Below are 24,342 nucleotides of genomic sequence, written 5' to 3' on the forward strand. Positions count from 1 at the left end.
AGGACTGCAAGAATTCCCAGATTGTCCATTTATAAGGTATCTTGCTCATATACATTTGCAATACTGGCACCCTGCACCAAGGCTAGGAATAGAATTTTGGCAAAGGATCCACAAATATGTTCCAAAAACATGTTCGTGAACAGAAATGGTCTTTTTTCTGCTGGGTAGCTCGGAGCTCATGACAACCATTCAGTCAAAAGGTAAAGTTTGTGCCTCCCCAGGCTGTCACTAACCGAACAACAGTATTACAACTTCACTCACCATAAAGCATCCCACTCATTTGAATATGCTTTTTTAAAATGTTATCTTCACAGAAAGCAATTCCATATCACCTCATCTTCAGACAGGCTGTTGTGAACTAAAATCATGCCCACGCGAAGCATACGTGAAAATACTTTGTTTACAAGTACAGTCCAAACTAACAAGCTTTGCATGAAGCTTTAGCTTTAAGAATTTTAGAGTCCCTCTTAAAGAAAAAAAGTTCAGTGTCATGTTAGACAAAGCAGTGACATGCTGTATTTATATGCTCCATAAATAATTAGCCACCACATACAACAACTTTTTATAGGACATGTCAACCTTGCAGTGAGTGAGGCTGCCGCGCCCTGCAAACATAAAATATAATCAGGTTTTGAAAATGAGATTAGAGGCTTGGCTTTACATATGTGATTTGATTATTCCAACCGAAGTGCGAGATGTGGTGACAGAGGATAACTCATTTAATGGCAGCTACCCTTCAAGAAGAGAACAATGGCTGTTGATTAATCTTATGCCAGGACAAGTGTTTATTAAAGCTTAATTAGATTGATTCCTGATCGCCACATTGGAATGTACAGTGATATTTCAGATTTGGCAATAAATAATGAAAATGACACTATATTTGGCCTCTATTTTCATGCAGAGCGCAAAACACAATCTTAAACTTGGTTTATGCTTGAAGCGTCTGTAAAGTCCAGCAGCAATAATAAGTCATTTTAGCAACCCCGCCCCTCCGCAAACAGGCCGAATTTTCCACACAGCCGGCATACTGAAATTTCCAAACAGTTTATTTTGAGAGTGTAACAAAATATTAGGCACTGATTTGTTTGATAGGCCCAGATAATATAAATGTAAATGTATTTATGATCACATAAATGTATGTACCCCTTAAACACGAATGCACTGCTCTATGGGCAGATCCTTAAAATCAGAGGCTCAGACTCTCGTGCAATCCTGAAGATGAACAAATACATTTTTGTACAATAAGTAGCGGTAGATTTCAAAATTTACTTATGATGTTGTGCAACCCTCATTTGTCTCACAGTAAGCCAAAAAAATGAAAAAAATACAGTACATTGTCTCTTTGAGTCCAAGCGTAGCAAAAGATGAATTCAGGATGGGCCACTGCTATACAGTATTTCTCCTTTAACGTTCTCCAGCACCTACACTGCTCTGTTTTTATTTTTAATACAGTATTAGACCCCTCAAGATGAGATGCTTTGAAAGCAAAAACACCACCCACACTAAATAGGCTTTATCCACTGGTGTACACTTTATTCCTTGATGGGTAGAAAACGTTTGAAATCAAGGCCTCCCTATTCAGCTATGAGATTAAAAAATTAAAAAAAAAAAAAAGATACAACTCCTGTCCACTTTACAAATCCACACGCATTACTGTTTGCATGCAGCTAAACCCCACAGTATGTGACTATCTAGTAGAATAGTGCAGTCACAATTCTCACACCAGAAGGAAGATGAGCTCTAAATGTGTAACATCGGAAGATTAAAATAGTGCCCCAAGTATCAAAGTGGTAATTGTTCCTTCCAGCTCACACCTACTGAGTAGCACATTGTGACTAAAGCTCAAACAATTACAACAATATGCTGACTCGAATGAAGACATTATTTTCTCACATTCATTTAGTTGTTCATGACTGACAGTTAGTTAGTTAGTCAGTCAGTTAGTTAGTCAGTTAGTTAGTTAGTTAGTTGGTTAGTTAGTTAGTTAGTTAGGGCTGTGATCATGTGCAACAGGAGTGTTATTGTGTACGTGTGAGCTCTGTATAGTGGTGAAACAAAACCTAATAGACAAAATGGGTGCAGTGCCTTTCAAAGTTCGTGATAAGGTTAGGGGCTACAGAATATCATTAGATGTCGATATCGGTTGTTCGGTTATTGTATTGCATTGCCAACAAAAATTCAGATTCATTTCAAGTGAAGTTTGGAATCGACCAACGCTGCCCTTTGTCACTGATACTGTTGATATTCTTAACCTTTTTGGACAGAAAATCTTTGTGCAGTTGAGACATTTTGCAAGGTCTAATTTGAAGACCTCCGTTTCACATCACTGCTTCTTGCAAAAGATGCGGTTCTGCCGAAATTTTCAACTCTCACTGGAACGTTTGGAATGAGGATCCGCGCATCCAAATACAATGGTCCTCAGTCGGAAAAGGGTGGCGTACCCTACCCAGGTCGGGAAGATATCTCTCAGCATGTGCAATGATGCTGCTGTCTCTGGAGTAAAGACAGAGCTAATCTGAAAGGCGAAGCTTGTGATTTACCAGTCAAGCCACTCTCACCCGTAGCCCAAAAAAAACACGATCACAGAGAAAATGAGCTTCCTTTTATGGGTTTCGGGCTCTCCCTTAGAGATGGGTGGGTTCGGAGTGGAGGAATCAGATGAGGTTGCCAGGGCAGAGGTGGCTAAAAGGATGTGTCATAGACTCCTAATCATCCATAGGTGTGTGTCGGTCTGTGTGTGTGTGAGTGTATGAATCCATGTTTGATCAATTTAAATGTGCAGTTTAATTGACCTGCAATCAGTTCAGGGCACAACTCATGGCCTCTTGGCCAAAATCAACTAGGATAGGCTTCAGAGCCATGAGTTTAAAGACGTTAATCAAAATAAAATGTGTGTATGCACAGTACACGAACAATAGTCAGCACTTTTAGTCGCAGCAAATTTATGCAAATCGGACTGTCTGATAATATTGCTTGATCATTTTTCTTTAAAGAGAGAGCGTCATTGTGTTGTCTAATCTCCATAATGTATCTGAAAGAAGTCATTTTTTCCTGTCTTTCACTGTCAGTTTGTATTAAGGCCGGAAAAAACCCTCACGAGACAGCAGCAGCGAAAAACACACACACACACACACACACACAAAAACTGTGCACAAGTACTATAGGTAAATAGACAAAGACACAAAGAGCTTTGGTGTCAGAGAATCATTAGTGACAGCAGCATTATTGACAGGAATGGTTGTTTATAAATTATGTTAAAGGCCACATTTTTTGTCTTTACATCAAATCTTAACACAGTACTATCTCAGTAAGGTAGCTATATTTTAGGAGCAAAGCAGCCTTTCAATTGGCTGGTGATGTTTTGGAATCCATCAAACACAGTTGGGATGAACGAGAATAGAAAGTGGTAGTCTTGTTTGTCCTCCAATGGGATTGGAAATGTAACGGTGTCATATCCCAACGTGTTTGTACACTCCATACAATGGTGAGACAATATCAACTTAAAAGACTGGCAAATTCATGCTTAAATCATTTTTATTCATGTATTTTTTTTTAGTCCACCAGACGGAGAAATACACTCATCAGTCAGCCCCTGCCACAGATTTGCCATGCTCAATTAGCTAGAAAAGCCACTGACAAACACCAATGTGTGCCAATATGAAGGACACACCACAAAGGCTTTGTGTCAGTGTCCTACACATGCATAAGTAGACATGAGGGACCAGGTAGAACACACAACATGTGCATGTACTCTTGTGATGCCAAAATCAACTTAACACTCTCAACTACTGGGACAACCAAGGAAAAATAGCAACTATAAAAAGATAATGTACTTGAGCATTGCCGTGGCAACCAAATACTGCAGAAAGATAGGAACACATTACTTTGTGTGTGTAGTAGATTCAAGGTCACTTTTCCTCGCTTTATATTGCATGAACACTTTCTAACACATGCTGAATATCATGTCCAACATGTATGCTCTGTGTGCGATTTCTGCTGTGACAATACATCAGTGTTTCGGTTATTTTTCACACCAATCTGCTCGTCATTACTAGCTGTTGGCAAGGGTGACTTACCTTTAGAAAACACAAGAAAATGACCAAGTCATTTGACCCTACAAATGTCTGATAATCTCACAATTAACAATTATCCGAAAGCAGTCGAGATAAAGTTGAGTTTTTTAGATCTAAATTCACACACTTAAATTACAAATATCTTTATTCTTCTTCAATGACCGTCCGGTTCAGTCATTAAATAACAATTTTTGAAAATTATTTTAATGACTTTAGCTAGCCCAGGAAATGGGAGACTTTTCTTAAAGTCCCACGTTTCAGTTGATCAGTTGATAAATTGTGACACTCAAAACACTCCTTGCAGTACACAGACTGGGTGTGTCTTAGGACCTGATTTGAATCCATTATTTATTTATTTATTTTTTTTTTTAAACAGATACAATTGCATCACAGGGAATGGAATTGCTCCACTTTGACATATGTTGAGATATGTCTCAAATCATCTTTTGTTGGAGAGATATATCTTAAAAGGAAGTGGCACATTTACAACAGAAGTAAAATGCCAGCAATTATTTTTTTCATGGTACCGTCTCGACGTACCCTCTTGCATCGAATCGTAAACCCATTGCGTCAAACCATATTGAACGTTTCCACATTCAAATCGAACCCTTTGAAAAGTTTTTCTTTACCTGATGATACGTGGGTGCAATCTCACTGCTTTTGCTAGAGGCCTTTAACAAGAGATGCAAGTGACCTTTGACATTCATAGGTGGCCTAAGTGTCTAAAAATCACCACAATCGTTTTGTATGCCTCGCAGAGGCAAAATATAACTTTTAAATTTCCCAGCTGAATGTGTCTAAAAGATGTATGGGTGAAACATTATCATTCTTTCAAGAGGCCTTTAATACAAGATTCAGGTGACGTTTGCCATTTTTGTTGGCGTAAATGTGTAAAAATCATCACTTCTGCCTGATCCCAGATGCAGAATATAACATCTGGGTGGGGGAGCAGTTGTAGCAAGATTTGAAATTCCCAGGCAAAAATAACCTTTCAAAATGAACGTTACAACTATGTTAATAAATCTGAATTTAAAGATTTTGTAGTTACAGTGCTACAACGTCCCCGATTTACGTTCTTTTCATGTTACGACGTGGAATACTGAGTTTTTCACCCCCTCTTTATGACATTTTCCCGATTATGTGACCAAAACAACTGTCATGACCCTAGGGGCTTGGCTGTATTTGTGTTGTTTTGCCTCCATCTGCTGGCGTTTTTAGGTAATTGCATTTATTTACTATTGCCATCTAACTGCTTCCATGCAATGTGTGACCACCATGCTGGTCTGCTATTGGTCAGCGTCTCCTCACGGAGATGGTGGTCTGCTATTGATCACCCTCACATTAAAATGGCGGAACGGTAAAGCTTTGTTCGATTGTGAGTGGTTACCAAACCGTATTTATAGTGCATTTTACTGCTTAATTCAAACTTGAAAGGGTTAGCCATGGGTCCCAAGATTCCTAGTGAAGTTAAAGACAGAAGAAGATCATTAATATGGAAACGATGCTGGAGATAACCCTTATTAGGGAATATGGGCATAGCAAGCTGCACACAAAGGTAAATAAATCCTTTCTATATTTTTTATTTATGATGTTTTCTTTATATACATGTATATTATAATTGCGTAGCACTTACTATACTATTTTGGTACCCATTTTTAATGTATGTATAATTATTATAATATTTTAATGAATGTATAATTTTGATGATTTTACCTGGGGTTCTAAACGCATTAGCTATTTAACATAGGTTTGGATTGCCCGTCGTATGACGAATTCCCCTTACGACCCCACCTGCGGAAAGGCTTAATGTCGTAACACGGGACCCACTGTATTTTCAATGAAAATATCAGTCATTTTACTGCATATTTATATTGAATTTATTATAATTTCTGAGTAATTTTGTATAGAATTTCTGTTGTTTTTCTTCATTGTTATAAGGTTTAATTTGACAGTTTTACCCTTAAATAATCAATAAATATTTGTGAAATACAGTACAAATGTAAATGTATTTTAAATTAATTTAAATTAATGTATTTCTATTGTATTAATGTGTAAAATAACGGAAATATATTGTATTGTCATTTTCATAAATTTTATGTTTTTTTTTCATTTGGAATGTGAAGTTAAAATCTTTTCATGCAAATTAAATGATATTTTAAAAATAGAATTTTTTTTTAAAATATAGAGTAAATTTCAGGTATATTCAAGTTTGCAATGCAGCTAAATATGCCCCTGCCTGAAAGCTACTATAAATGCCTGCAAACAAGCGTGGGGGAGCCAAGTGAGTTGTTCATACAGTGATCGTAGTTCCTTTTTTAGCATCAGGGTGTGGCATAGGTCAGATAGTTGCTGTTGCTTCTATCACTGTTTGCTTTATTCATTTGAGGTTTTAAGGCGATTGTGTGGTTGGCCCAATGCGCCTGAGGTCTAGTTGTCACAGACCCAAGTCCTAAGAGACCTCAGGTGGGCTCCGCCTAGACGCTTACAGCATCTGGTGTTCCCAGGTGGTCTCTCATCCACCTATTAACCGGGCCCAACAATGCGTAGTTTCCAAGAATGGGACATTCTCAGAGTAGACTAAGTGATGGCATTCACATTATTGTTAAAGACTGCAAAGGTAACCCGGTCTAACATCTGTGAGTGTACGTCATTCAAGCGAGTCCCCCGTTGGTTGGCCTCCCCAAGGTGCTTATTTAGTATTACTTTCTGCTTTGCTGAACCTCCTCATCATGTCTTGAAGACATTGTCATCTACATCTGCCAGGATATCAGTGGTGCTTTGGTGAAATGTGCATTATGTTCCTTGTAGGCTGCAGCGATTGACGTTATTTTGAATTTTCAGGAATAATGATTAGAGTTACTGTGTTGTTCATTCCAACGCTGTTTGAGTTTTGTGGTTTTTCAGTGTTCTGGATTTGTTTTCTTCTGGCCTGGGAATGGCCAATTAGGGAATCTGATTCCCCCAGCTTTTCTGTCTTTACAGCCTGGAATCAAGAAAAAAATGTGGTTTTAGTTTTTTATTTTGTTTGTATTTTTTTTCAAGTGATAAAACATAGTATGCAGTGGAATGAATCTCAAATTATTTATTGTTATTATACAAGTTGAACCGACTTTAATGGACAAACTCCACAGAAATAAAGGCGTTCGACTGGAACTCAATACACTCTTGCTTGTGTTTGGGAAAGCTGACATTCTTGTAATTTGGTGACTTTTTTCTTGACAAGCTTATAGCTTCTTGATTTTGTGTGCGTGTGTGTGTGCATGCGTGGGTCTGTGTGTGTGGCCCTAATACTCTAATACTCATATATTTCCCATAAGACATTGTGGAAGTGAGTGTTTTAAAAAGGCTGCACTTCTAATAACAGTGGATTACTATTATTGAGTGGACTGGAATGTTTTTATTTATAGTAAAAGGCTGAGCCTGCACTTTAGATTGATTTGAAATAACTTGGTGTGTTTGGACGAATGAGAGGGAGAGCAAAGAAAGTACACGATCATCTGATAATCCTATGAATTAGTATTACAGTATAATATTAATATTATGTATTATCAGATGATATTTGCAGTCCCCATATTTAACTTTGAGAGGGTGAAATGTAGTACACAACCTCAAGCTCCAGCTACATACTTTTTCAGAGGCAAATACAGTGCTACTCAGATTCTGATCCAAAACCCATGCATTCATCCATTAACTTCCACTTATCCGGGGTAGGGTCGCGGGGGCAGCAGCCTCAGCAGGGAAGCCCAGACTTCCCTCTCCCAGGCCTCTTCATCCGGCTCCGCCGGGGGGGAGACCCAGGCGTTCCCAGGCCAGCCGAGAGACATAGTCCCTCCAGCGTGTCCTGGGTCCTCCGAGGGGCCTCCAAACATTTAAAAACTCATATATATATTAAGTACCCAATAAACTGTTTCATGTAGGCAGTGGTGGGCCCTGAGAGCCTGCAAGACATTTTCTGCTAGCCTCAACATACAAAGAAAAACACATTTATTCATACATATTTTTAAATAAACTTATTCTCCCTGTCTTTTGTTTTTTTCTATATGACAAATCGTTTTTTTGGATATTATACTAGAGGTTTTCCATTTAAAATTTTGGAAAAACTTTTTTTCCTATAATATTTAAGCTCGCTAATGTAGTAAGATTCCATGAAATCTGCCAGAGCCTTCAGAATGAAAAGAGAATGGCCTGCCTACTGCAAGTGAATGGACAAAGCCCATTCAGTTTACATCGCTCAGACCAATCATCTTGCGCGACTGGGACCACAGGGCAAGCTAGCCAGGCCTACATAGAAATCAACACACATGTGTCCTGTGATTGGGTAAGCTCTTCCGGGAGACCAACAGTGTCATCTTGCCGCAAAATGCAGTGGATTTGAACCAGGAGATTCGTTTGATACCTATACATTGTTGTTGTTTTTTTCAGCCTACAATGGAGGAGAAGAGGTGGATCTGATTGCATATATATTTGGCACACCATTTTCATGACAGACCTTCCAAGAAGAGGAGGATACTGCGCTCAGGTTGTCTGATTTTCATGCTCGTTAGTCTGTCCCGAGAAAAGGCTTTATCCATCATTTTCATAAAGGCTAAGTTACTTGTGGCTAACAGCCTCTGAGGAAATGAATGCTCTTGCTGGGAGTGCTTGTTGTTTGTAACTGATGGGTTTGGTGTTTGGAGATTATTGGGTTTGTCAACTTGAATAGATTCACGAAAGCAGCAATGAGACAACACATTTGGGGACACTTTTGAATGCTCATCCTCATCATTGAAGCGTCTGAATGCTTATGCCAGAAACACAACCAGACAGACATGGCTTTCAGCATTCGCCTCCATGTAACTGCACAGACAAATTGCCCAACAGAGCCAATGAAGTATTCTTGAGACTTGCTGTGCCTTTCCCAGAAATCTTTGGGCAATGGGATAGATACACCCTGGACTGGTTGCCATCCAATCGCAGAGGAAAGAAAGGATGGATTTTATTTTCAAACAAGGAGGGACTGTGCGAATCCAAATTGGTGAATGCAAACATTTTATTTGTATTGGTAATTGGTTTTGTAACGTTTATTCATTATTAAATCAATGGTAACAAAATTAAATACAAAATTCTATTTAATTCAAATGCTCTGCAAACTAAATGTTGCTTGATTGGCCTGTGCTAAGGGTAGTGTTATGTATGCGTGGATTCTCAGGCCTTGTGTCATATTGGCGTGATTATGAGGCATAGATTGTGGCTAGGAGTAAATGTGATGTCACTGAAGACGCAGGGTTGAAACGCATGGCCAGGCACTGCATGTAAGCATTTAACATATACGTAACCAGGACCTCCTGAGCCGCAGGAAGACAGCGAGAGAAAGTGAGTGCAAGAGAAAAAGTACATGAGAGAGAGAGGGAGAGAGAGAGAGAGAGAGAGAGAGAGAGAGAGAGAGAGAGAGAGAGAGAGAGAGAGAGAGAGAGAGAGAGAGAGTTGGGCTGCCTCAAGTGTAGGAGGGGCCGGCATCATGGGGGGCGGTCGGCTGGATGCGATTGGAAAATGGGGAGGACGCGCACGCGCTAATCCGATGATGGCTCACCGTGACCGGAGGGAGGGAGGGGCAACTCTGGTTGAGCGAGAAAGAGAGGAAAAAAAAAAAGTAAGTGCAAGGCGTGAGCATCCCGAGCTGCGTCGCCGCGTCTCTTCCTCCAGAGCCTTTTGTGTTTCAAACTCTCATATGTGACGTATCAATAATTCAGTTGTGCGCGAGCCAGCCAGACGGAGCTCGCCCCCACCAAACCCCCCACCGCCACCTCCCACCACCCACTCGCCAACCTCCAGCATCTCTCCGCGCTATGACTGCTTCTTCCGCGTGCGCTCACCTCGGCCCGGCCGCACCGCGCGACACACTCCTCGACTGTCCTCCAAGTCATTGAAAAGCCGCTAACAAGTGAAAAAGGGGCAAAAAAGGACGACCAATTGCAAGTGTCTAGCCAAGCCGGACTTTAGTGGGACTCGGGGAAGAAAGAGGAGCAAGGTGTCTGCCGTCAACTCCCAACAGAGTTCTTCCTTCACTTTGAGCCCAATTTGAGGACGCTCTCGCCGCTGCACTTGACTTGTTTGAAAGTGGACTAAAAGCCCCGCTTCCAAGTCGTCGCTTGTGACTGCGGTTATGTTGGCGTTTTGCCTGCTGAGTGCTGTGTGGCTCGCTGCCAGCCCGACCCCGAGCCGCGCTCAGAACGAGACGGAACCGATCGTCCTGGAGGGGAAGTGCCTGGTGGTGTGCGACTCCAATCCCACGTCGGACCCCACTGGCACCGCGCTGGGCATCTCTGTGCGCTCGGGCAGCGCCAAAGTGGCCTTCTCGGCCGTGCGGAACACCAACCACGAACCTTCGGAAATGAGCAACCGGACCATGGTCATCTACTTTGATCGGGTAGGGAGCAAACTCTGGCTTTTCAGATTCTTAGATGCACGCTAAAATCAATGAGTTTTTGAGATCGAGTGGATAGTTCATGTCCGACAAAGCCGAAGAACTGTGAAGTTTTTGTTAACAGTGTTTATGTTAAGTTTACATGTTCTTTCATCTAATTATTTGTTATTAAAATAGTCATCTTACATCATGACTGCTTTTGTGCCATTAATATACTGACTGTTCCTCAAGGGGAACTGTATACTGCACAAAGCATGCAGCAGTCAGGAGGGTGGGGACAGTGCCTTGCTCAAGGGCAGCTTTTTTTTTCCTTAAATAGTAAGGAAGCAGAAAAACATCTCTCCAACAATGAGATGACATTTCATTTTTACCTTTTGTACGCTGTGCCACTTGAACTGAAAAACTTTGATTGCAAAGCATAAGACCTTACAAATACTACAAATATGAGCTGCTGGATGTGTTGAAAAATATATGAAGAAAAAACAGTTCAGGCTAGTAGCTCAAAAGACAAATGATTATGTGCGACATGTTCCAGTCAGATGTAGGCTCCATGCACGTAAAACGGAAGCATGTGTTCAAGTTTCTTTTCAAGGTAATGAACTGTCATTAAAAAAAAAAAAAAAGTTCAAATAATTCATCTTCTTAGAATGACGACAATGGCTGCGTGATTTGACATGTCGTCAAATAATTTAGTAACTGCAGGTCATAAGGGCAATGTCCAAATTGCATGCAAAAGGTTAATTATCACTCAAACTGCCGCTCAATTACCCACCATGGTCCGCTTCCATCCGATAAAGGAGACATTTAGCTGCACAGATGCATAATTGAAATTTCATTGGAATGACGGTTTGAGCGTTTGAGTGGGGGGAAAAGAAGAGCTAAAGGAATCCAGTTTTTTGTCTTCAGGTAATCTGAATGCCGGGAGACAAGATGTACCCAGAAGTGCCTGTTGAAACCAAGTCCTTTATTCATCAAAGAGTTGATGGGATTCCATGTAACTCGGAACTATTTGACAGTTCATAAAATAACAATGAACGTAATAGGACAGAAATCTCATAGTGTTTTTGTGTCAGCGAAAATCTCCGCTCCTGTCATCATTTGCCGCATTCTAAACACCGTGACGACAATTTAACTTTTTCTTTTCCTTCTGTCAGGTTCTCGTAAATGTCGGGAGGAATTTCGATGAAGAGAGAAGTAATTTCATCGCGCCTCGAAAAGGGATTTACAGTTTTAACTTTCATGTAGTGAAAGTCTACAACCGCCAGACAATACAGGTTAGTGAGCGTCTTCTTTATGAGTGTGTGTGCATCTTGTTTCCCCAGAGAAAAGGGTGGGCATCAAGCGATTAAGGTTAGTTGCCCTCCACAATAATAATGTATGCATAGATCACACAACCAAATAGGACGGAATGCCGCTGCAGCTGCAACTTTAGCACCAGGGACAGCGCCGATGTGTGCAATTTCTATGGCGACGCCTGCAGCGTTCAAATGGTTTCAGTCACACAGGTTATAATTCATAACAAAAATTATGTTTTTTTTTCTGTTAATAGACACGTGTAAAACTGCCCTCACGTTCTCCCCACATGCTTGATTAATCTGATGTGCCAAGTGATCGGAGATCTTTGAGCAGTCCTAAACCCATTTCCTGTGTTAAACATGTGGATAATGAGGGTTAATTATAGTGTTCTTTGGAAATTAAACTGTTGTGTAATTATGCTGTTGACTCCCAGGAGTTTTGGTGTTATGTGTTGTCACTTAGACATTATTACTGGAGTCCCAAATTAATTACCGCCGCATATCTGCAGCAACAACAAGGAAGGCGGGAAACGTTTGGAAAGGGGTCATTGTTGTATGGCTGCGCACAAACATACTGTAATTGGAGATAACAAATGTTCAAAAGTCATTAAGTTAGTCAAACGACGCAGAAGACAACGATATTGAGATGATGAAAGCAAAGAAATTTTGAACACGCTTCCAAATATAGAACAAGTATTAATTGTTCCTCCGTGACATGCCCCTCCTAAAGCAGCTCCATTCATGCTCCCATCCATCCATCCAGGGCACCTGGTGTGCCGAAAACTCCCACTGTTTAATTGCCTGAGAGGCAGTTACTGTGGCGCGCGCAGAAGATGCGAGGCAGCAGATGAAAAGCACACGTTGCAAAAGCATGAAGGGATGCCAGCCAGGGCACATGAAAAGGAAGGTGAGAGAAAGGAAAGGTGAAAATACATAAGGTGTTGAGGCGGGATGGACGAGGAAAGTAATGAACGGGGTAGGAAAGAAAAAGCGCTAATGATGGACATTAAGGAGAGAAAACCAGACTTAGATGGGAGAAGGAGGACGGGAAGAAGAAAGTCTGAGGAAGCATTGATCATGAGATGTTTCTCCCGTGTGAGGAGCTGCTTATTTTGATTGGCCAGGTAGTGTTGCGCGTTCATTTTGCTTGGGATTTTGCCTCGGTGGCTCAGTTCAATTACGAGCAAATAAATGTATTTTTAATGACAAACCCGTCAGTCATCTGATGTATTACAGATATTATGCACTTTCGCTATTTAATTAGCATTTTTTAAAAATAATTTGATAGTCCGCTGCAATAAAGAATGTGCAAAAAAAATTTTTCCAGGTGCAATCATTTTCATTACACCCAAAGCATGTTGAGGGCCAGCATCTGGTGGCCAGTGGTGACGTTTATGTATTTTATGAATTGCGGTCATGCAGGACACATGAACCTAAGATGCATGCCTTAGTACTTGGAGTTGGGCAAGGTTTGCTGCACGCTAGCTGGGCTGGCCGAACAGCAGAAAATATGCCTTAGAGATGCACCTGACAGGGTGACAATTTAGTGGCAGAAAGTCAAGCTAAACAGTACGCCTGCCCAGATTAGGTTGGCTACTGGCACACAGGAAAACTGCTGGTCTGGCATGATGCATTTCATTCATACAAAGCTACCACGTACAATTAAGAATGATTGTTACAACTTTTTCAGACCGATACCAACAAGTTGAAAAGTCACTAAGACGGATACTAGTACTTTTGATACACAAAAGCATCTTTCTAATAGCAATTTTGTATTCTTTTCATTCATAACCGCTTGTTCATGGTTGTTAAACTTCTCTAAAAAGAGTGGCTGATACGGGCTTCTGGTACGGGCTACTACCATGAGTACTGATACCTTGAAATAAGGCCAGATATAGGCACTATACTGATACTTGGTATTGGTACTCAGCTAATTACAATATACCTCAATGTGTTCTGAACATTTTCACTTGAGATACAGTATAAATGTACTTCATACTGTATGTAAAGAATATTTGCTTATTGTTTAAGAAGGACTGGGCCATTAACTGAATTAAGTTGATTAATTTGTCATATTTAAAGAAAATTGGTAGTTTTGAAAATGAGCTTAAGTGTGAAATTGAAGTTTTGCACAGTTTTGTTCACTGGTTAATCAAAGAAAATACACAGTTATGTAATTGATTGTTATTGTTTGAATTTTCACAAATAAACACCATAAGCTTTTACAAATTATAACTATAGCTTTATTGTATTTTTTATATCCCTGGTCTTGATAATATTTCCTATTTTGGTTAGCTTAATATTTAAAAATGCTTCCTATTGATTTAGTATTTTTATTTTATGATGATCATTATTATTTATGGAATAAGTAGACTAAAGTGTTAAAAATGGCTTGTTCTTTTTCACGACACTAATGCTAATGCAATGCTAATGTTGAACAAGCTTGCTATTTTTGGGGTCTCCTGAAAATTGATGATTTTGGAGATACGAGATGTCCATCCGACACAAATGATCTGAATTTTCTGTAAAAAAGCCAAAACCAAGAAAATTATGATTGACATCAACCTCGCGGTGATGATTGTGAAAAAAGTTGACCAAATGCATGAGCATTTTGACTTTAAAAAGTTTGACTAAAAAAGAACCCCCTCGAAGCACCATTGGAACTGTGTTGGTGCCACTGATTTCTACATATACCATTCTTTCAGATGCGCACAATGTTGCAGTGGTGACCACAGAGAGAGGACCCCCCCGCACCCCCCCCCCCAAAAAAAAAAGCAGCATATCACAAGTTTGAAATAATTTTCCATTAAAAAGAACAACAATAAAGTAATATAAAATTGCAAAGTAGACCTGGCATACCATACAGTACTTTGACTGTTGCATTTCATTTGAAAACATCTTATGCAAAGTGTGTTTTGACAAACTGCTCCAATTGTGGCCTTGGAGTGCTTCAAAACATATATTGGTTCAGTCGTTAGCGGGCTTTTATTAAAGACAACATTTGCACACGTATCTTCCAAAAAGAAAGAAAAGAAATTTGTGAACCAAAAAAGGGCCATTATCCAAAACTAAAACCTGTCACTGCAAACGATTTATACTGTAGTGGCTTGGTTTCAAGGTTTTCCATTTAGAGAGGGCAATCAAGCCTTAAACATGCCCAGTCTGTTGGTCAAGAAGAAAATGTGGAGGCAGAAGAAGACTAACAGGAAGTTATTGACCTCATTGTAGATAACAGGCAGCTCCACTCAGAGGTTTACTGTGCCCATGGAATATTGCTAAAGCATTGTCTGTAAAAGTCTTTTAGGACGCAATTACATGTGTGATGTACATATAACTAATGTGAACTAAAAAAAGGTGAACTAAATGGCAGTTAGCATTTATTGAACTTGGATTACTCGCGATTGATAACCATTGAGCATAAGAAGCATTTGTTGGTGTCTAATAATTCATGTGTAGATTATAATAAACTGAGTTTTTATATGAATACTTAAACAAACGTTCAACTTTAGTAAATTATTTAAAAAATACAACTAGATAAAAATTAATAGATCAGAGGGTTCTCTAGTGGGCCGATTGCTCAATTATTTGATGGAATAATCAATAGGATAATCAATTTTAAATGGAGTCATTAGTCACAGTCACACTTCTGGCTCAGAAAATCCTAATTGTGTGGACCTGTTGCATATTATAACAAGTGAACTGAATTTCTAATTTAGTTCCATGCTGCTGTATTAGCCAGTACGGATCACAAACAATAAAATGAGCTAAATTCAGTCTAGCACACTTTGAAAAGGTTTGTCTGCAACATTGTCTGAAAGGACATCGTGACGGACGATGGATGCGTCACTCCATTCAGCAAGTGACGTTCAAAACTCTTGTCATTTGTGGGCTTTTTGCAAAAAAAACCCTTTACCTGAAAATTGGTGCATTAGAGGCCCAAATAGTGGAGCTTGGTCCATTCAGATGTAACAAATCTAAGTGGAATATTGTTGTCCAAAGTGTCCACTCACATTGTCGTTGCAGCTTCCCTCCTTCGGATTATTAGATGACAGCATCCAGCCCACATTTTGTCACCAGTAAAACTACAAAAAAATAAACATGTTACCTAGTTTACAAAGGCTAAAAATGTGTTTGTTTCAAGACTATAATGTAATACTAATTGAGCGTTCTTTCTCAAAATCTATACAATGTATTTTGTTTTCTGATTTGTTGTTATTGCAAAATACTCATCTTAATTCAATGTCATACATAAAGTGAGCATTTCTTTGTATTCATTTCCAAGAAGAAAAACATGAGAGAACAGGACATTGTTCAAATATTAATGGCAAGGCCCAAAAACAGGGAGCTCATAAAGATTGTAGTTGCAGTTTTATTTGAAATACATTGGTACAACTGTTATTGAAAACATATGCGTGAATGTGCAATCACTATTCATACAGACAACCACTATATTTATAAAACAATTTGTCATTCCCCAGGATTGTACAATGAAACACCCAATTAGCAGTCTGGATAATAGCCAACAAACAGAAAGCATCCTAATCACTGTAGACAGCGTACAGATTGAGCAAAGACACCAACTAATGAGGCCAAATGATAGGAATAATTTGGCTCAAAACAAGAGCAGGCTCAGGGCCTAAACAATAGAACTGGTTTAATAAAACTCATGGGGAAAACTAGTAGCGAAAGTATAAAAGGTGTTTTTAAATAATGACTCGAATCATTTTGCAGAACTTTTTTTTTCCAGATTGACGTTGATTGACTGAGGAAAACAAATCAGAAATGTATATTGTGCTGCATGTATCCTCCATTCATGGGCTAGATACTAACAGGAAGCCTTTTTTCATTAAAAATGTATTCATTTATTTAGTTATTTGTTTTGGGATTACAAACAATGTTAACTTAAACTAGCATCAGACAAGAGAAATCTGGTGAGAAGAATGAACATAGAGTAAAAACATTAATATATAAATATATTTTTAATTCTCCTTTGAATTGAAAATGCACGTTTTCTATTTATATTCTATATCCGGTCCTAAAAGATGATCTTGGATATTCCTATTCTTAATGTTAATTATAAAAATGATTTTCTTTTTTACTTTGTTTCTATGTGTTTTTAATGCATTTTGGCAAACATCAGGTAAAATAATGGTAGCAGATATGTTATCAGATATGTAGCTTTAACTTTGCCTATACTGTGGAATCTGCGTTTTGCCAAGTTTGTGACATACAAAAACCTGAGTACGGGTACCTGCTGTGAATGCAATTGCACTAACTCAGAGAATGGCCACGGTAAATTTTGTGCTACCCATCGACCAGTCATGCAATATTGTTATTAGTGATAATAGAGCCAGATTCGACAGCTCCCACAGTGTGAAACAAAAGAAGACATGCTTTGGAAAGCAATCATGCGTATCGTAGCATTAACATGAAACATGGGTTTAAATTAGACAAATGTGAGTGAAAATGGAACTGAACTAAAGTTCCATGCTGATCTGCCTGAGAATCAAGAAGGCTTATAAAATATACCACACTGGTTTTCTGTTAGTGGTTCTCAACCTTTTTTCACTAAAATATCAAGTACTCCCATTAAAATATTCTTTCAGCCAAGCAAAAAATACCTAAAACAGAGTGCTGTCCACACATTGTTTATTTATTTATGTTTTTAAAACTTTGGAACTCTATTTGTACAGTGGTGCTCTTGTACTATTTGGAAACAAACAAAAAGGAAATAATTAATTGGATTAGAAATGAACTTTTGTGGATGTAAAATTATCAAATTTATCACCGCATTTATTTTCTGACGTATTTTTTTCAGATTAATTGTTTTTTGGTCTCCCAAAAAAGAAGAAAATCATTATTTTTTTGCAAATTTCTGCTATTGATTTCAGTGCATCCCTATTTGCTAATTACTAAGTGTCCTCCTTTTGGGTGACATATGAAGGAGACTGAGTTCAAGAAAACGAAATTGAGTAGCCTATTGAATTAAAAAAAAAAAAAAAAAGGACTCCTAATGTTTAACTAAAATATTCCCTTAATCAGATCATTATTGTTGAAGAAGTTTTGCATAAATGGTACCCCTGGAGTGCCTTCACATAGTCCAGGATACCTGACGCTCATCAGCCATCTTCTTTTGACACAGCTGAATATTTGTGTCAGTTCCTGTCTCTTATTTTTGCACATGAAGCCTCCTACGTCATCATCACGTGATCACATATATTTGATCAGGTTTTTTGGAATCACTGTTCCGAGTTGCCTGTCTTAGGTGGCTGACACAGGTTCCGGATTTTCGGTGTTAAACTCCCCATCTGGAGTTTTAGGTTTTGGCTAACATATATTTTTGGGCATGATCACAGATGTATATTGTCAGATGAAAAATGTATTGATTTGTCAAACTGTACTGTAAACAATTGATTGCTGTCATGACTTAATAACTTGTGCTGGTTGAGTGTTTTAACAAGTGGCTTTACAACTGTACACATCTCATACATGCACTGTTTTTTGTTTGTTTTTTTGCACAAATTAGACTGCTCAAACGTTTTTCAATGCCTTAACCACTTTTACAACAAATGTACTCAAGGAATGATTATTCCATAAATATTGTAAAAACACAATCTTGTAGTAAAGCTTGATTAAACACTGGCCTTCACAATATTTACATTTTTTATTCATTTTGATAACAAGAAGCACAGTTGATAAAGGTATGTACTAATGAAATATAATCTTATTATTTTACCATTTATTTTCCAACAGTGCAGTTTCCCTGTGTATCAACCGAGTAAGGGATTGTAATTTATGGTCGATCAAGGGAGCTCTGTTTACTGTGTTGCACCTTAGCGCTGACTGAGATAGGATCCCAAGCAACAGTGCTTCAGACAATCTCACTTATGAATGGATGTTATGTTCTTGTGCTTTTTGCTTTTATTTTAATACTGGTCAATGTCTTTAACACATCACACAAGAGGTTATTTGCTCGCAGACCAATACCACCGTTCAAAACCTTCTCACCCCCTGTATTTTGACTACCCCACGGCTCAGATGACTTCTTAGCGCTATTGAAGCGTACAAACGCCACACAAGAAAGCCGGAGCCCAGATTCCAATCTCCAACCTTTGCACTGTGATGTGCCCACCACTTGGCTGACTTCAAAATAGCTTAGGGCTTGGAGACAGAATGCGCCCCTGAGATTATGGGAACAACTTCAATATATAGTCATAGTTCCTCTGGAAATTTCCCCTGGATTCCTCCAAAACCCTACCGAAATGGCACAGGATAGATGCACTTGAGTCCCTTTATCGTAGTCTTCGTGCATTCCCGATGTTGCACTTGGTCGGTTATTGTCTCTTGCTCCATAATAAGGTACTTAATTGATGCTTATGCATAATGAATGCAGGTCAATTTAGGCCTGACCAATGTGCAGCCCTATTATCAGGCTTTTATTTTTATGCCTGGTAAATGTGAGGGTGTTGAAGATGCTTGGTGTGTGTCTGTGCTTGTGTGTGTGTCTGTAAATGAATTCTCAGGGGAACGTCCTGCACAACAAGGTAACGTGATCTCTCTTGTAGGTCAAGAGGTTTATAAGGCTAATAGGACGCTTTTGGTGATCTTTGATTTCATGTCCTCTTTTTATTTATGAGCTCATCTCATTATTCCTGATAAAGAAATAGGAATATTTCATAATTGAACCCTTAGGTTTCTCATCAACGCCAGTGTCAACCAAAGTATTTGCATCAAACCGATATGCCATAAAGAACTGGGTTTTTCCGTGACTAAGACAAGAGTCAAAAGGAGTTTTGAATCACACTGTTGACCAACATACTGTTATTGCATTCAATCCATTTTGTAATAAAAAAAAAAAAGACTCACGACTATACATAGATTTAATGTACTGTTCATCGTGTTATTTTTAGTATAATGCAACATTCACATTCCATAATTTAACACTTGTGATGGCACAGTATAGCATTGCATAAATTAGGTCTGTTATATATTATATGCTGATTTACCCAAGACAATAATTGGCTAAAAGCTAAAAGCAATCAAACCAAAATTGATCATTTTAAGTTCAATTACATTACATAATGTGGTTCAGCTGCCCAAAAACCTGTCAGTAAAATCTGGCAGATTAATCCATCTAAACAGGTGCCATGTTTCTCAGATATGACATATGCGAAAAGCATGAACCGTTTGTTAATTGGAGACAGAAGGAAAGGCAAGCTGACTGGCTGGAAAAAAATGACTTGAAATGGAACAAAAGAGGCAAAAAGTGCAGGAATGAGTACGCGTGGATTAAAACTAAAGTATCCTAAAACTACCGTAATTAAAACTAGTGGTACGTAATAAAAATGATTTTAAAATGTTTACGATACATAACAAAAATAAATAAATAAATGATAAATAATAATAAAAAGTGACTGTTTTACTTACTCCTTAAAAATCATTGTATTGGGACCCAACCCAACCAAAGTTTCAGCACTAGAAACTACACGTTTTTCCTCATGCTGACCTATGTATGGCATTTTGCCATCCTGATCTAATGAAAAAAGTCGCTCAAGTAGCGTCTGAGTGGTTTAATGTAATTATTCAAAGCAACATACTCGTTCTCACATTTGTGCTCTGACTATGAGTCACCGTTAGCAGGTTGGCCATTAAAGAGGAGTGGCGGGCCAAAAGAGCTCTCCACTCTCTTCATCCTGCCCACACAAACACACAAACACGCACACGCACGCGTATGCACTCACATACGCACGATTGTGCGCGTCAGGAGGTGAAGTGATGTATAAGTGTATAATTACGTGATGCTTATGGTTGTGCTACATCAGTTGATTTAATGGTAAATTTAGAATCCTTTAACTCCGCCAAGCATTTTGATTTTCATTCAGAATTTCATGATTGTTGTTTAAACAGCTACTATTTGCGCACTGCTTCATATGTGAATACAAGATGGTCCACCTGTGGGTCTTACAGGAATAACCAATAAATGTAGTGTGCTTGTTACATTTACTGTGCAATAGATGACGGTGACAATTTGTGATGCTCTGAAGCAGTTGTATTAAGAACACAATGCAGGATTTGATCCAAATTTAGGAATTGTTGTACTGTTTAGACCATTTTACCTGTTTTACCTATTGGGATTTTCATGGTGGTGGAAAAACTCACATATGTTCTGTCTCATCTTAGATACAACGTTGTGCCTGTGGTGTTTGCATTGTTCGCTCACTCATGGACTCGCTTATTTGAAAATGCTGCTGCCTGTTGTGCTGTCGTTTTATTTTATCATGAATAACAGGAAGGGAAAAAAACAAAACTACACTGTAATGCTGCAAGCAGTGACCAGCACAGGTTTGTAAATGAAAATAAAATAAAATAAAACGGCATACTATGGCTCTGAATATTATTCTTGTTCAGTGTTTTAACAGCTGTTTAAATGGGACTAATTCAAAAGTGCACCAGTTCGATTGTGGTAAATGTTGTAATAGTTATGCAGCGTATAACAAAGTTAGGTTTAATTTCGATTCTGGTTAATTGACATTAGGTATTGTAAACGCAATGGATTAGGTGGACCACTTGTAATTAGGTAAAATATGAGTTATTCCACTTCATCCTTCTTCTTGATACAAGTCAGCTTCATACATTGATAAGAAGCCCACAATATTTAGACATTTGCGGTCATTAACGTTTTATCCATTGACTGACATTTTTCCAGTCTGAGTATGAAATACAGTATCCGACTGCATTTCTATTGTACAATAGAACCGGAATGCCATAATTTTACATTCAGTAACATTCAGACATTCAGAAGTCTAATACTGTAGACTTGTGCTGTATCATCCAATTGATTGATTGATTAGTAGTTTCTTGGCATCCCTAATCAGCGATTGGATATAGTTTTATGGCGTTGTGTTGGTTTGTAGAGACGTGACGTGACAGCAATACAAAAGTGTAGTGACAAAGACGAAAGCTAGCCACTCTTAACACAGTTAAGAAGAACACGCCGTTGACGTTTTTTTTTGTTTTTTTTTTTGGCTTGACCATGAAGTGGAAACTCAGCAGTAGCTCTTTTTTGACCCACTGAAATGCTTTTCCGTTGTTCCCCACCAAGCGACACCCTCTGCTTCTCTGTGCTGGTGTTTGCACCTGATCACCGCATCCATTTTCGGATGTATTTTTTTCAGATTAATTGTTTATCGGCCCAAAAAAAAAAAAAAAGACAATAATTATTTTTAAATTTCTGCTATTCATTTCTGTGCATCCCTATTTGCTAATTGCCTATTCAAATTTATGAAAATGTGGAAAGGTGGACGGGAAACATAAATATATATATATATATATATATATATTATATATATATATATATATATATATATATATATATATATATATATATATATATATATATATATATATATATATATATATATGTACTGTTTACAAACATGCCACAAACATGTTTTACACGCTGTAAAAACGTGTAGAAAAATACTACATTTCAACAAATCTGTCAACTAAGATTTGCTTATTTGCGTCATAGCTTGAGACACATGTTTCTTTCAGCCCATTGTGGAGCCAGTTATGTGGGTGTTGAAGGTTTGATGGGCCGTGGATTCCAAAGGGAAAAAGAGAAAGATAGCTGAGGAGAGCAGAGGATTCAACATTTCTTGGATCAAATAATTTGCTTTCATTGCCAATGCCAAAGTACTGGCTGCATCTATGCTTTGTAATGAGAAGTTGTCTAATAACCAAAAGAATGAGGTGGACAGACATTTCCCAAGAAGGCATGCTATATTTACACCCGTTTGGGAGTTAGCAAAAAAAGGGGACTTCAATTACGTCTGGAGAAATTAGGGGAGCACAAAGTGAGATGGGTGAAGATTTAGATGACACATTCCATTCATGATGCTGAGAATGTGTCAAGTGATGTTCAAAAACAGAAGTCACATTACACAGTTTTTGTTTTTGAAGCCTTTTTTTTTGGAATAAAAATTACATCCAAAATCTGATTTCTTTACTTCTGTTCATCTATAATTTCATCAATGCAACATAACATGATACAATAATATTGTATTGGAAGTTGAATCTCAAGCACTATCGTATAGCAGAATAGTCATATGGTGCATCTATTCTCTCTATGCACTGCAGGGAAAATAAACATTTAATACTAAAGGTTTATTATTATACTATGCCATCATTTTGATAGTGATATAATATAGCTAATATAGACAAAGCATTGGTTGACTTCATTATAAGGCTTATATAGGGCTATCAATTTTTTGGGGTTCCAGACAGATTTTGTGTTATTTTTGGTCCAATGTGGCTATTTCACCATTTTGGGTTGCCGACCACTGTAATAGGCCAATATGGTCACTTAGTGTTGGACTGGCTCATTCCACAAAACCAAGCCTAGGAAGTAGAAAATCATACTGTCGCAATGCCACCTGATTCTCAAAATCAGATCGGTTCAGCAATACAGACTTCATAAGAAATCACAATAACATTTCAACCATCTATTTTAAACTGTCAATTTGAGTGTCAGCTGTCCCCTATATTCACCTTCGTTTCCTTTCTCCACTTATAAAAGCTGTCCGCTTCCTTCTTTATTGTCCAGGTGAGCCTCATGCACAACGGCTGGCCCGTCATCTCAGCCTTTGCCGGTGACCAGGATGTGACCCGTGAGGCGGCCAGCAACGGCGTTCTGATCCAGATGGAGAAGGGAGACCGAGCCTACCTCAAATTGGAGAGAGGAAATTTGATGGGAGGATGGAAATACTCCACCTTCTCTGGCTTCCTGGTGTTCCCCATGTAGAAGAGAAGCGTGAAAGGAAAAGGAGGAAGAAGATGCTGGTTGTTTAAGGGAAGTACAATGAAGAGGTGCCAGGATGGAGGGTACCTGAGGAAGAGAAAATGGAGGTGACGACAGACTTTTGTTTGGGATGCGACTGAAGAGTTGAAAAAGTGTGGCCATCTCCTTCACTTTACTTCATTCCATCAATCTATCCCTCCTAGTCTTGTTCTGTGGATGGCCAAATCCTTTTTTATACACTCTCCCCCATCGTATACACATGACGTGAGTGTTTTAAAGGCAGAGTACCATTTTTTTCCCTTCATTCCATCCACATCAGAGGAATGTTTCCGTAGTTCAGCCCATATATACACACAACCACACGCACACACATATATATATGTATATATATATATATATATATATATATATATATATATATATATATATATATATATATATATATATATATATATATATATATATATATATATATATACATACATACTCTTGCTTTGGAGAAAGCAATGTAACACTACACCAACATCTGCATCATTTTTCTTTTTCTTCAAGAAATTTTAGTCAGCTGCAGTCAGTTATTTACTAAATGTTCTTCGAAAGGCTCCAAATCTTGCCATCAGGCTGCAAGTGACAGCAAGTCACATACGAATGCCAAGTTCATGCAGGAGCTGTTGATTAACAATTTTTGTACACACACATAGATATAAACTCATGCTTGTGGTCGTCGCTCTTTTGGAGCAAGCAATGAAACATGACATCAACATCTCCATC

At 38.5% G+C, this 24,342-nt stretch overlaps 1 protein-coding gene across 1 annotated transcript; it reads left to right on the plus strand.

Moving 5' to 3' along the window:
* Positions 1-9,697: 9,697 nt before the first annotated feature.
* Positions 9,698-23,969, plus strand: cbln1 (cerebellin 1 precursor). The gene is made up of 3 exons (XM_088417101.1): positions 9,698-10,479; positions 11,631-11,750; positions 23,377-23,969. The coding sequence occupies exons 1-3, from the start codon at positions 10,216-10,218 to the stop codon at positions 23,572-23,574; spliced, it is 582 nt and encodes a 193-aa protein (XP_088273227.1). The 5' UTR covers positions 9,698-10,215; the 3' UTR covers positions 23,575-23,969.
* Positions 23,970-24,342: the final 373 nt, after the last annotated feature.

This window comes from Hippichthys cyanospilos, chromosome 6 (genome assembly GCF_059441005.1).
Source record: "Hippichthys cyanospilos isolate Australia breed blue-spotted pipefish chromosome 6, RoL_Hcya_1.0, whole genome shotgun sequence".
Classification (NCBI taxonomy): Eukaryota; Metazoa; Chordata; class Actinopteri; order Syngnathiformes; family Syngnathidae; genus Hippichthys; species Hippichthys cyanospilos.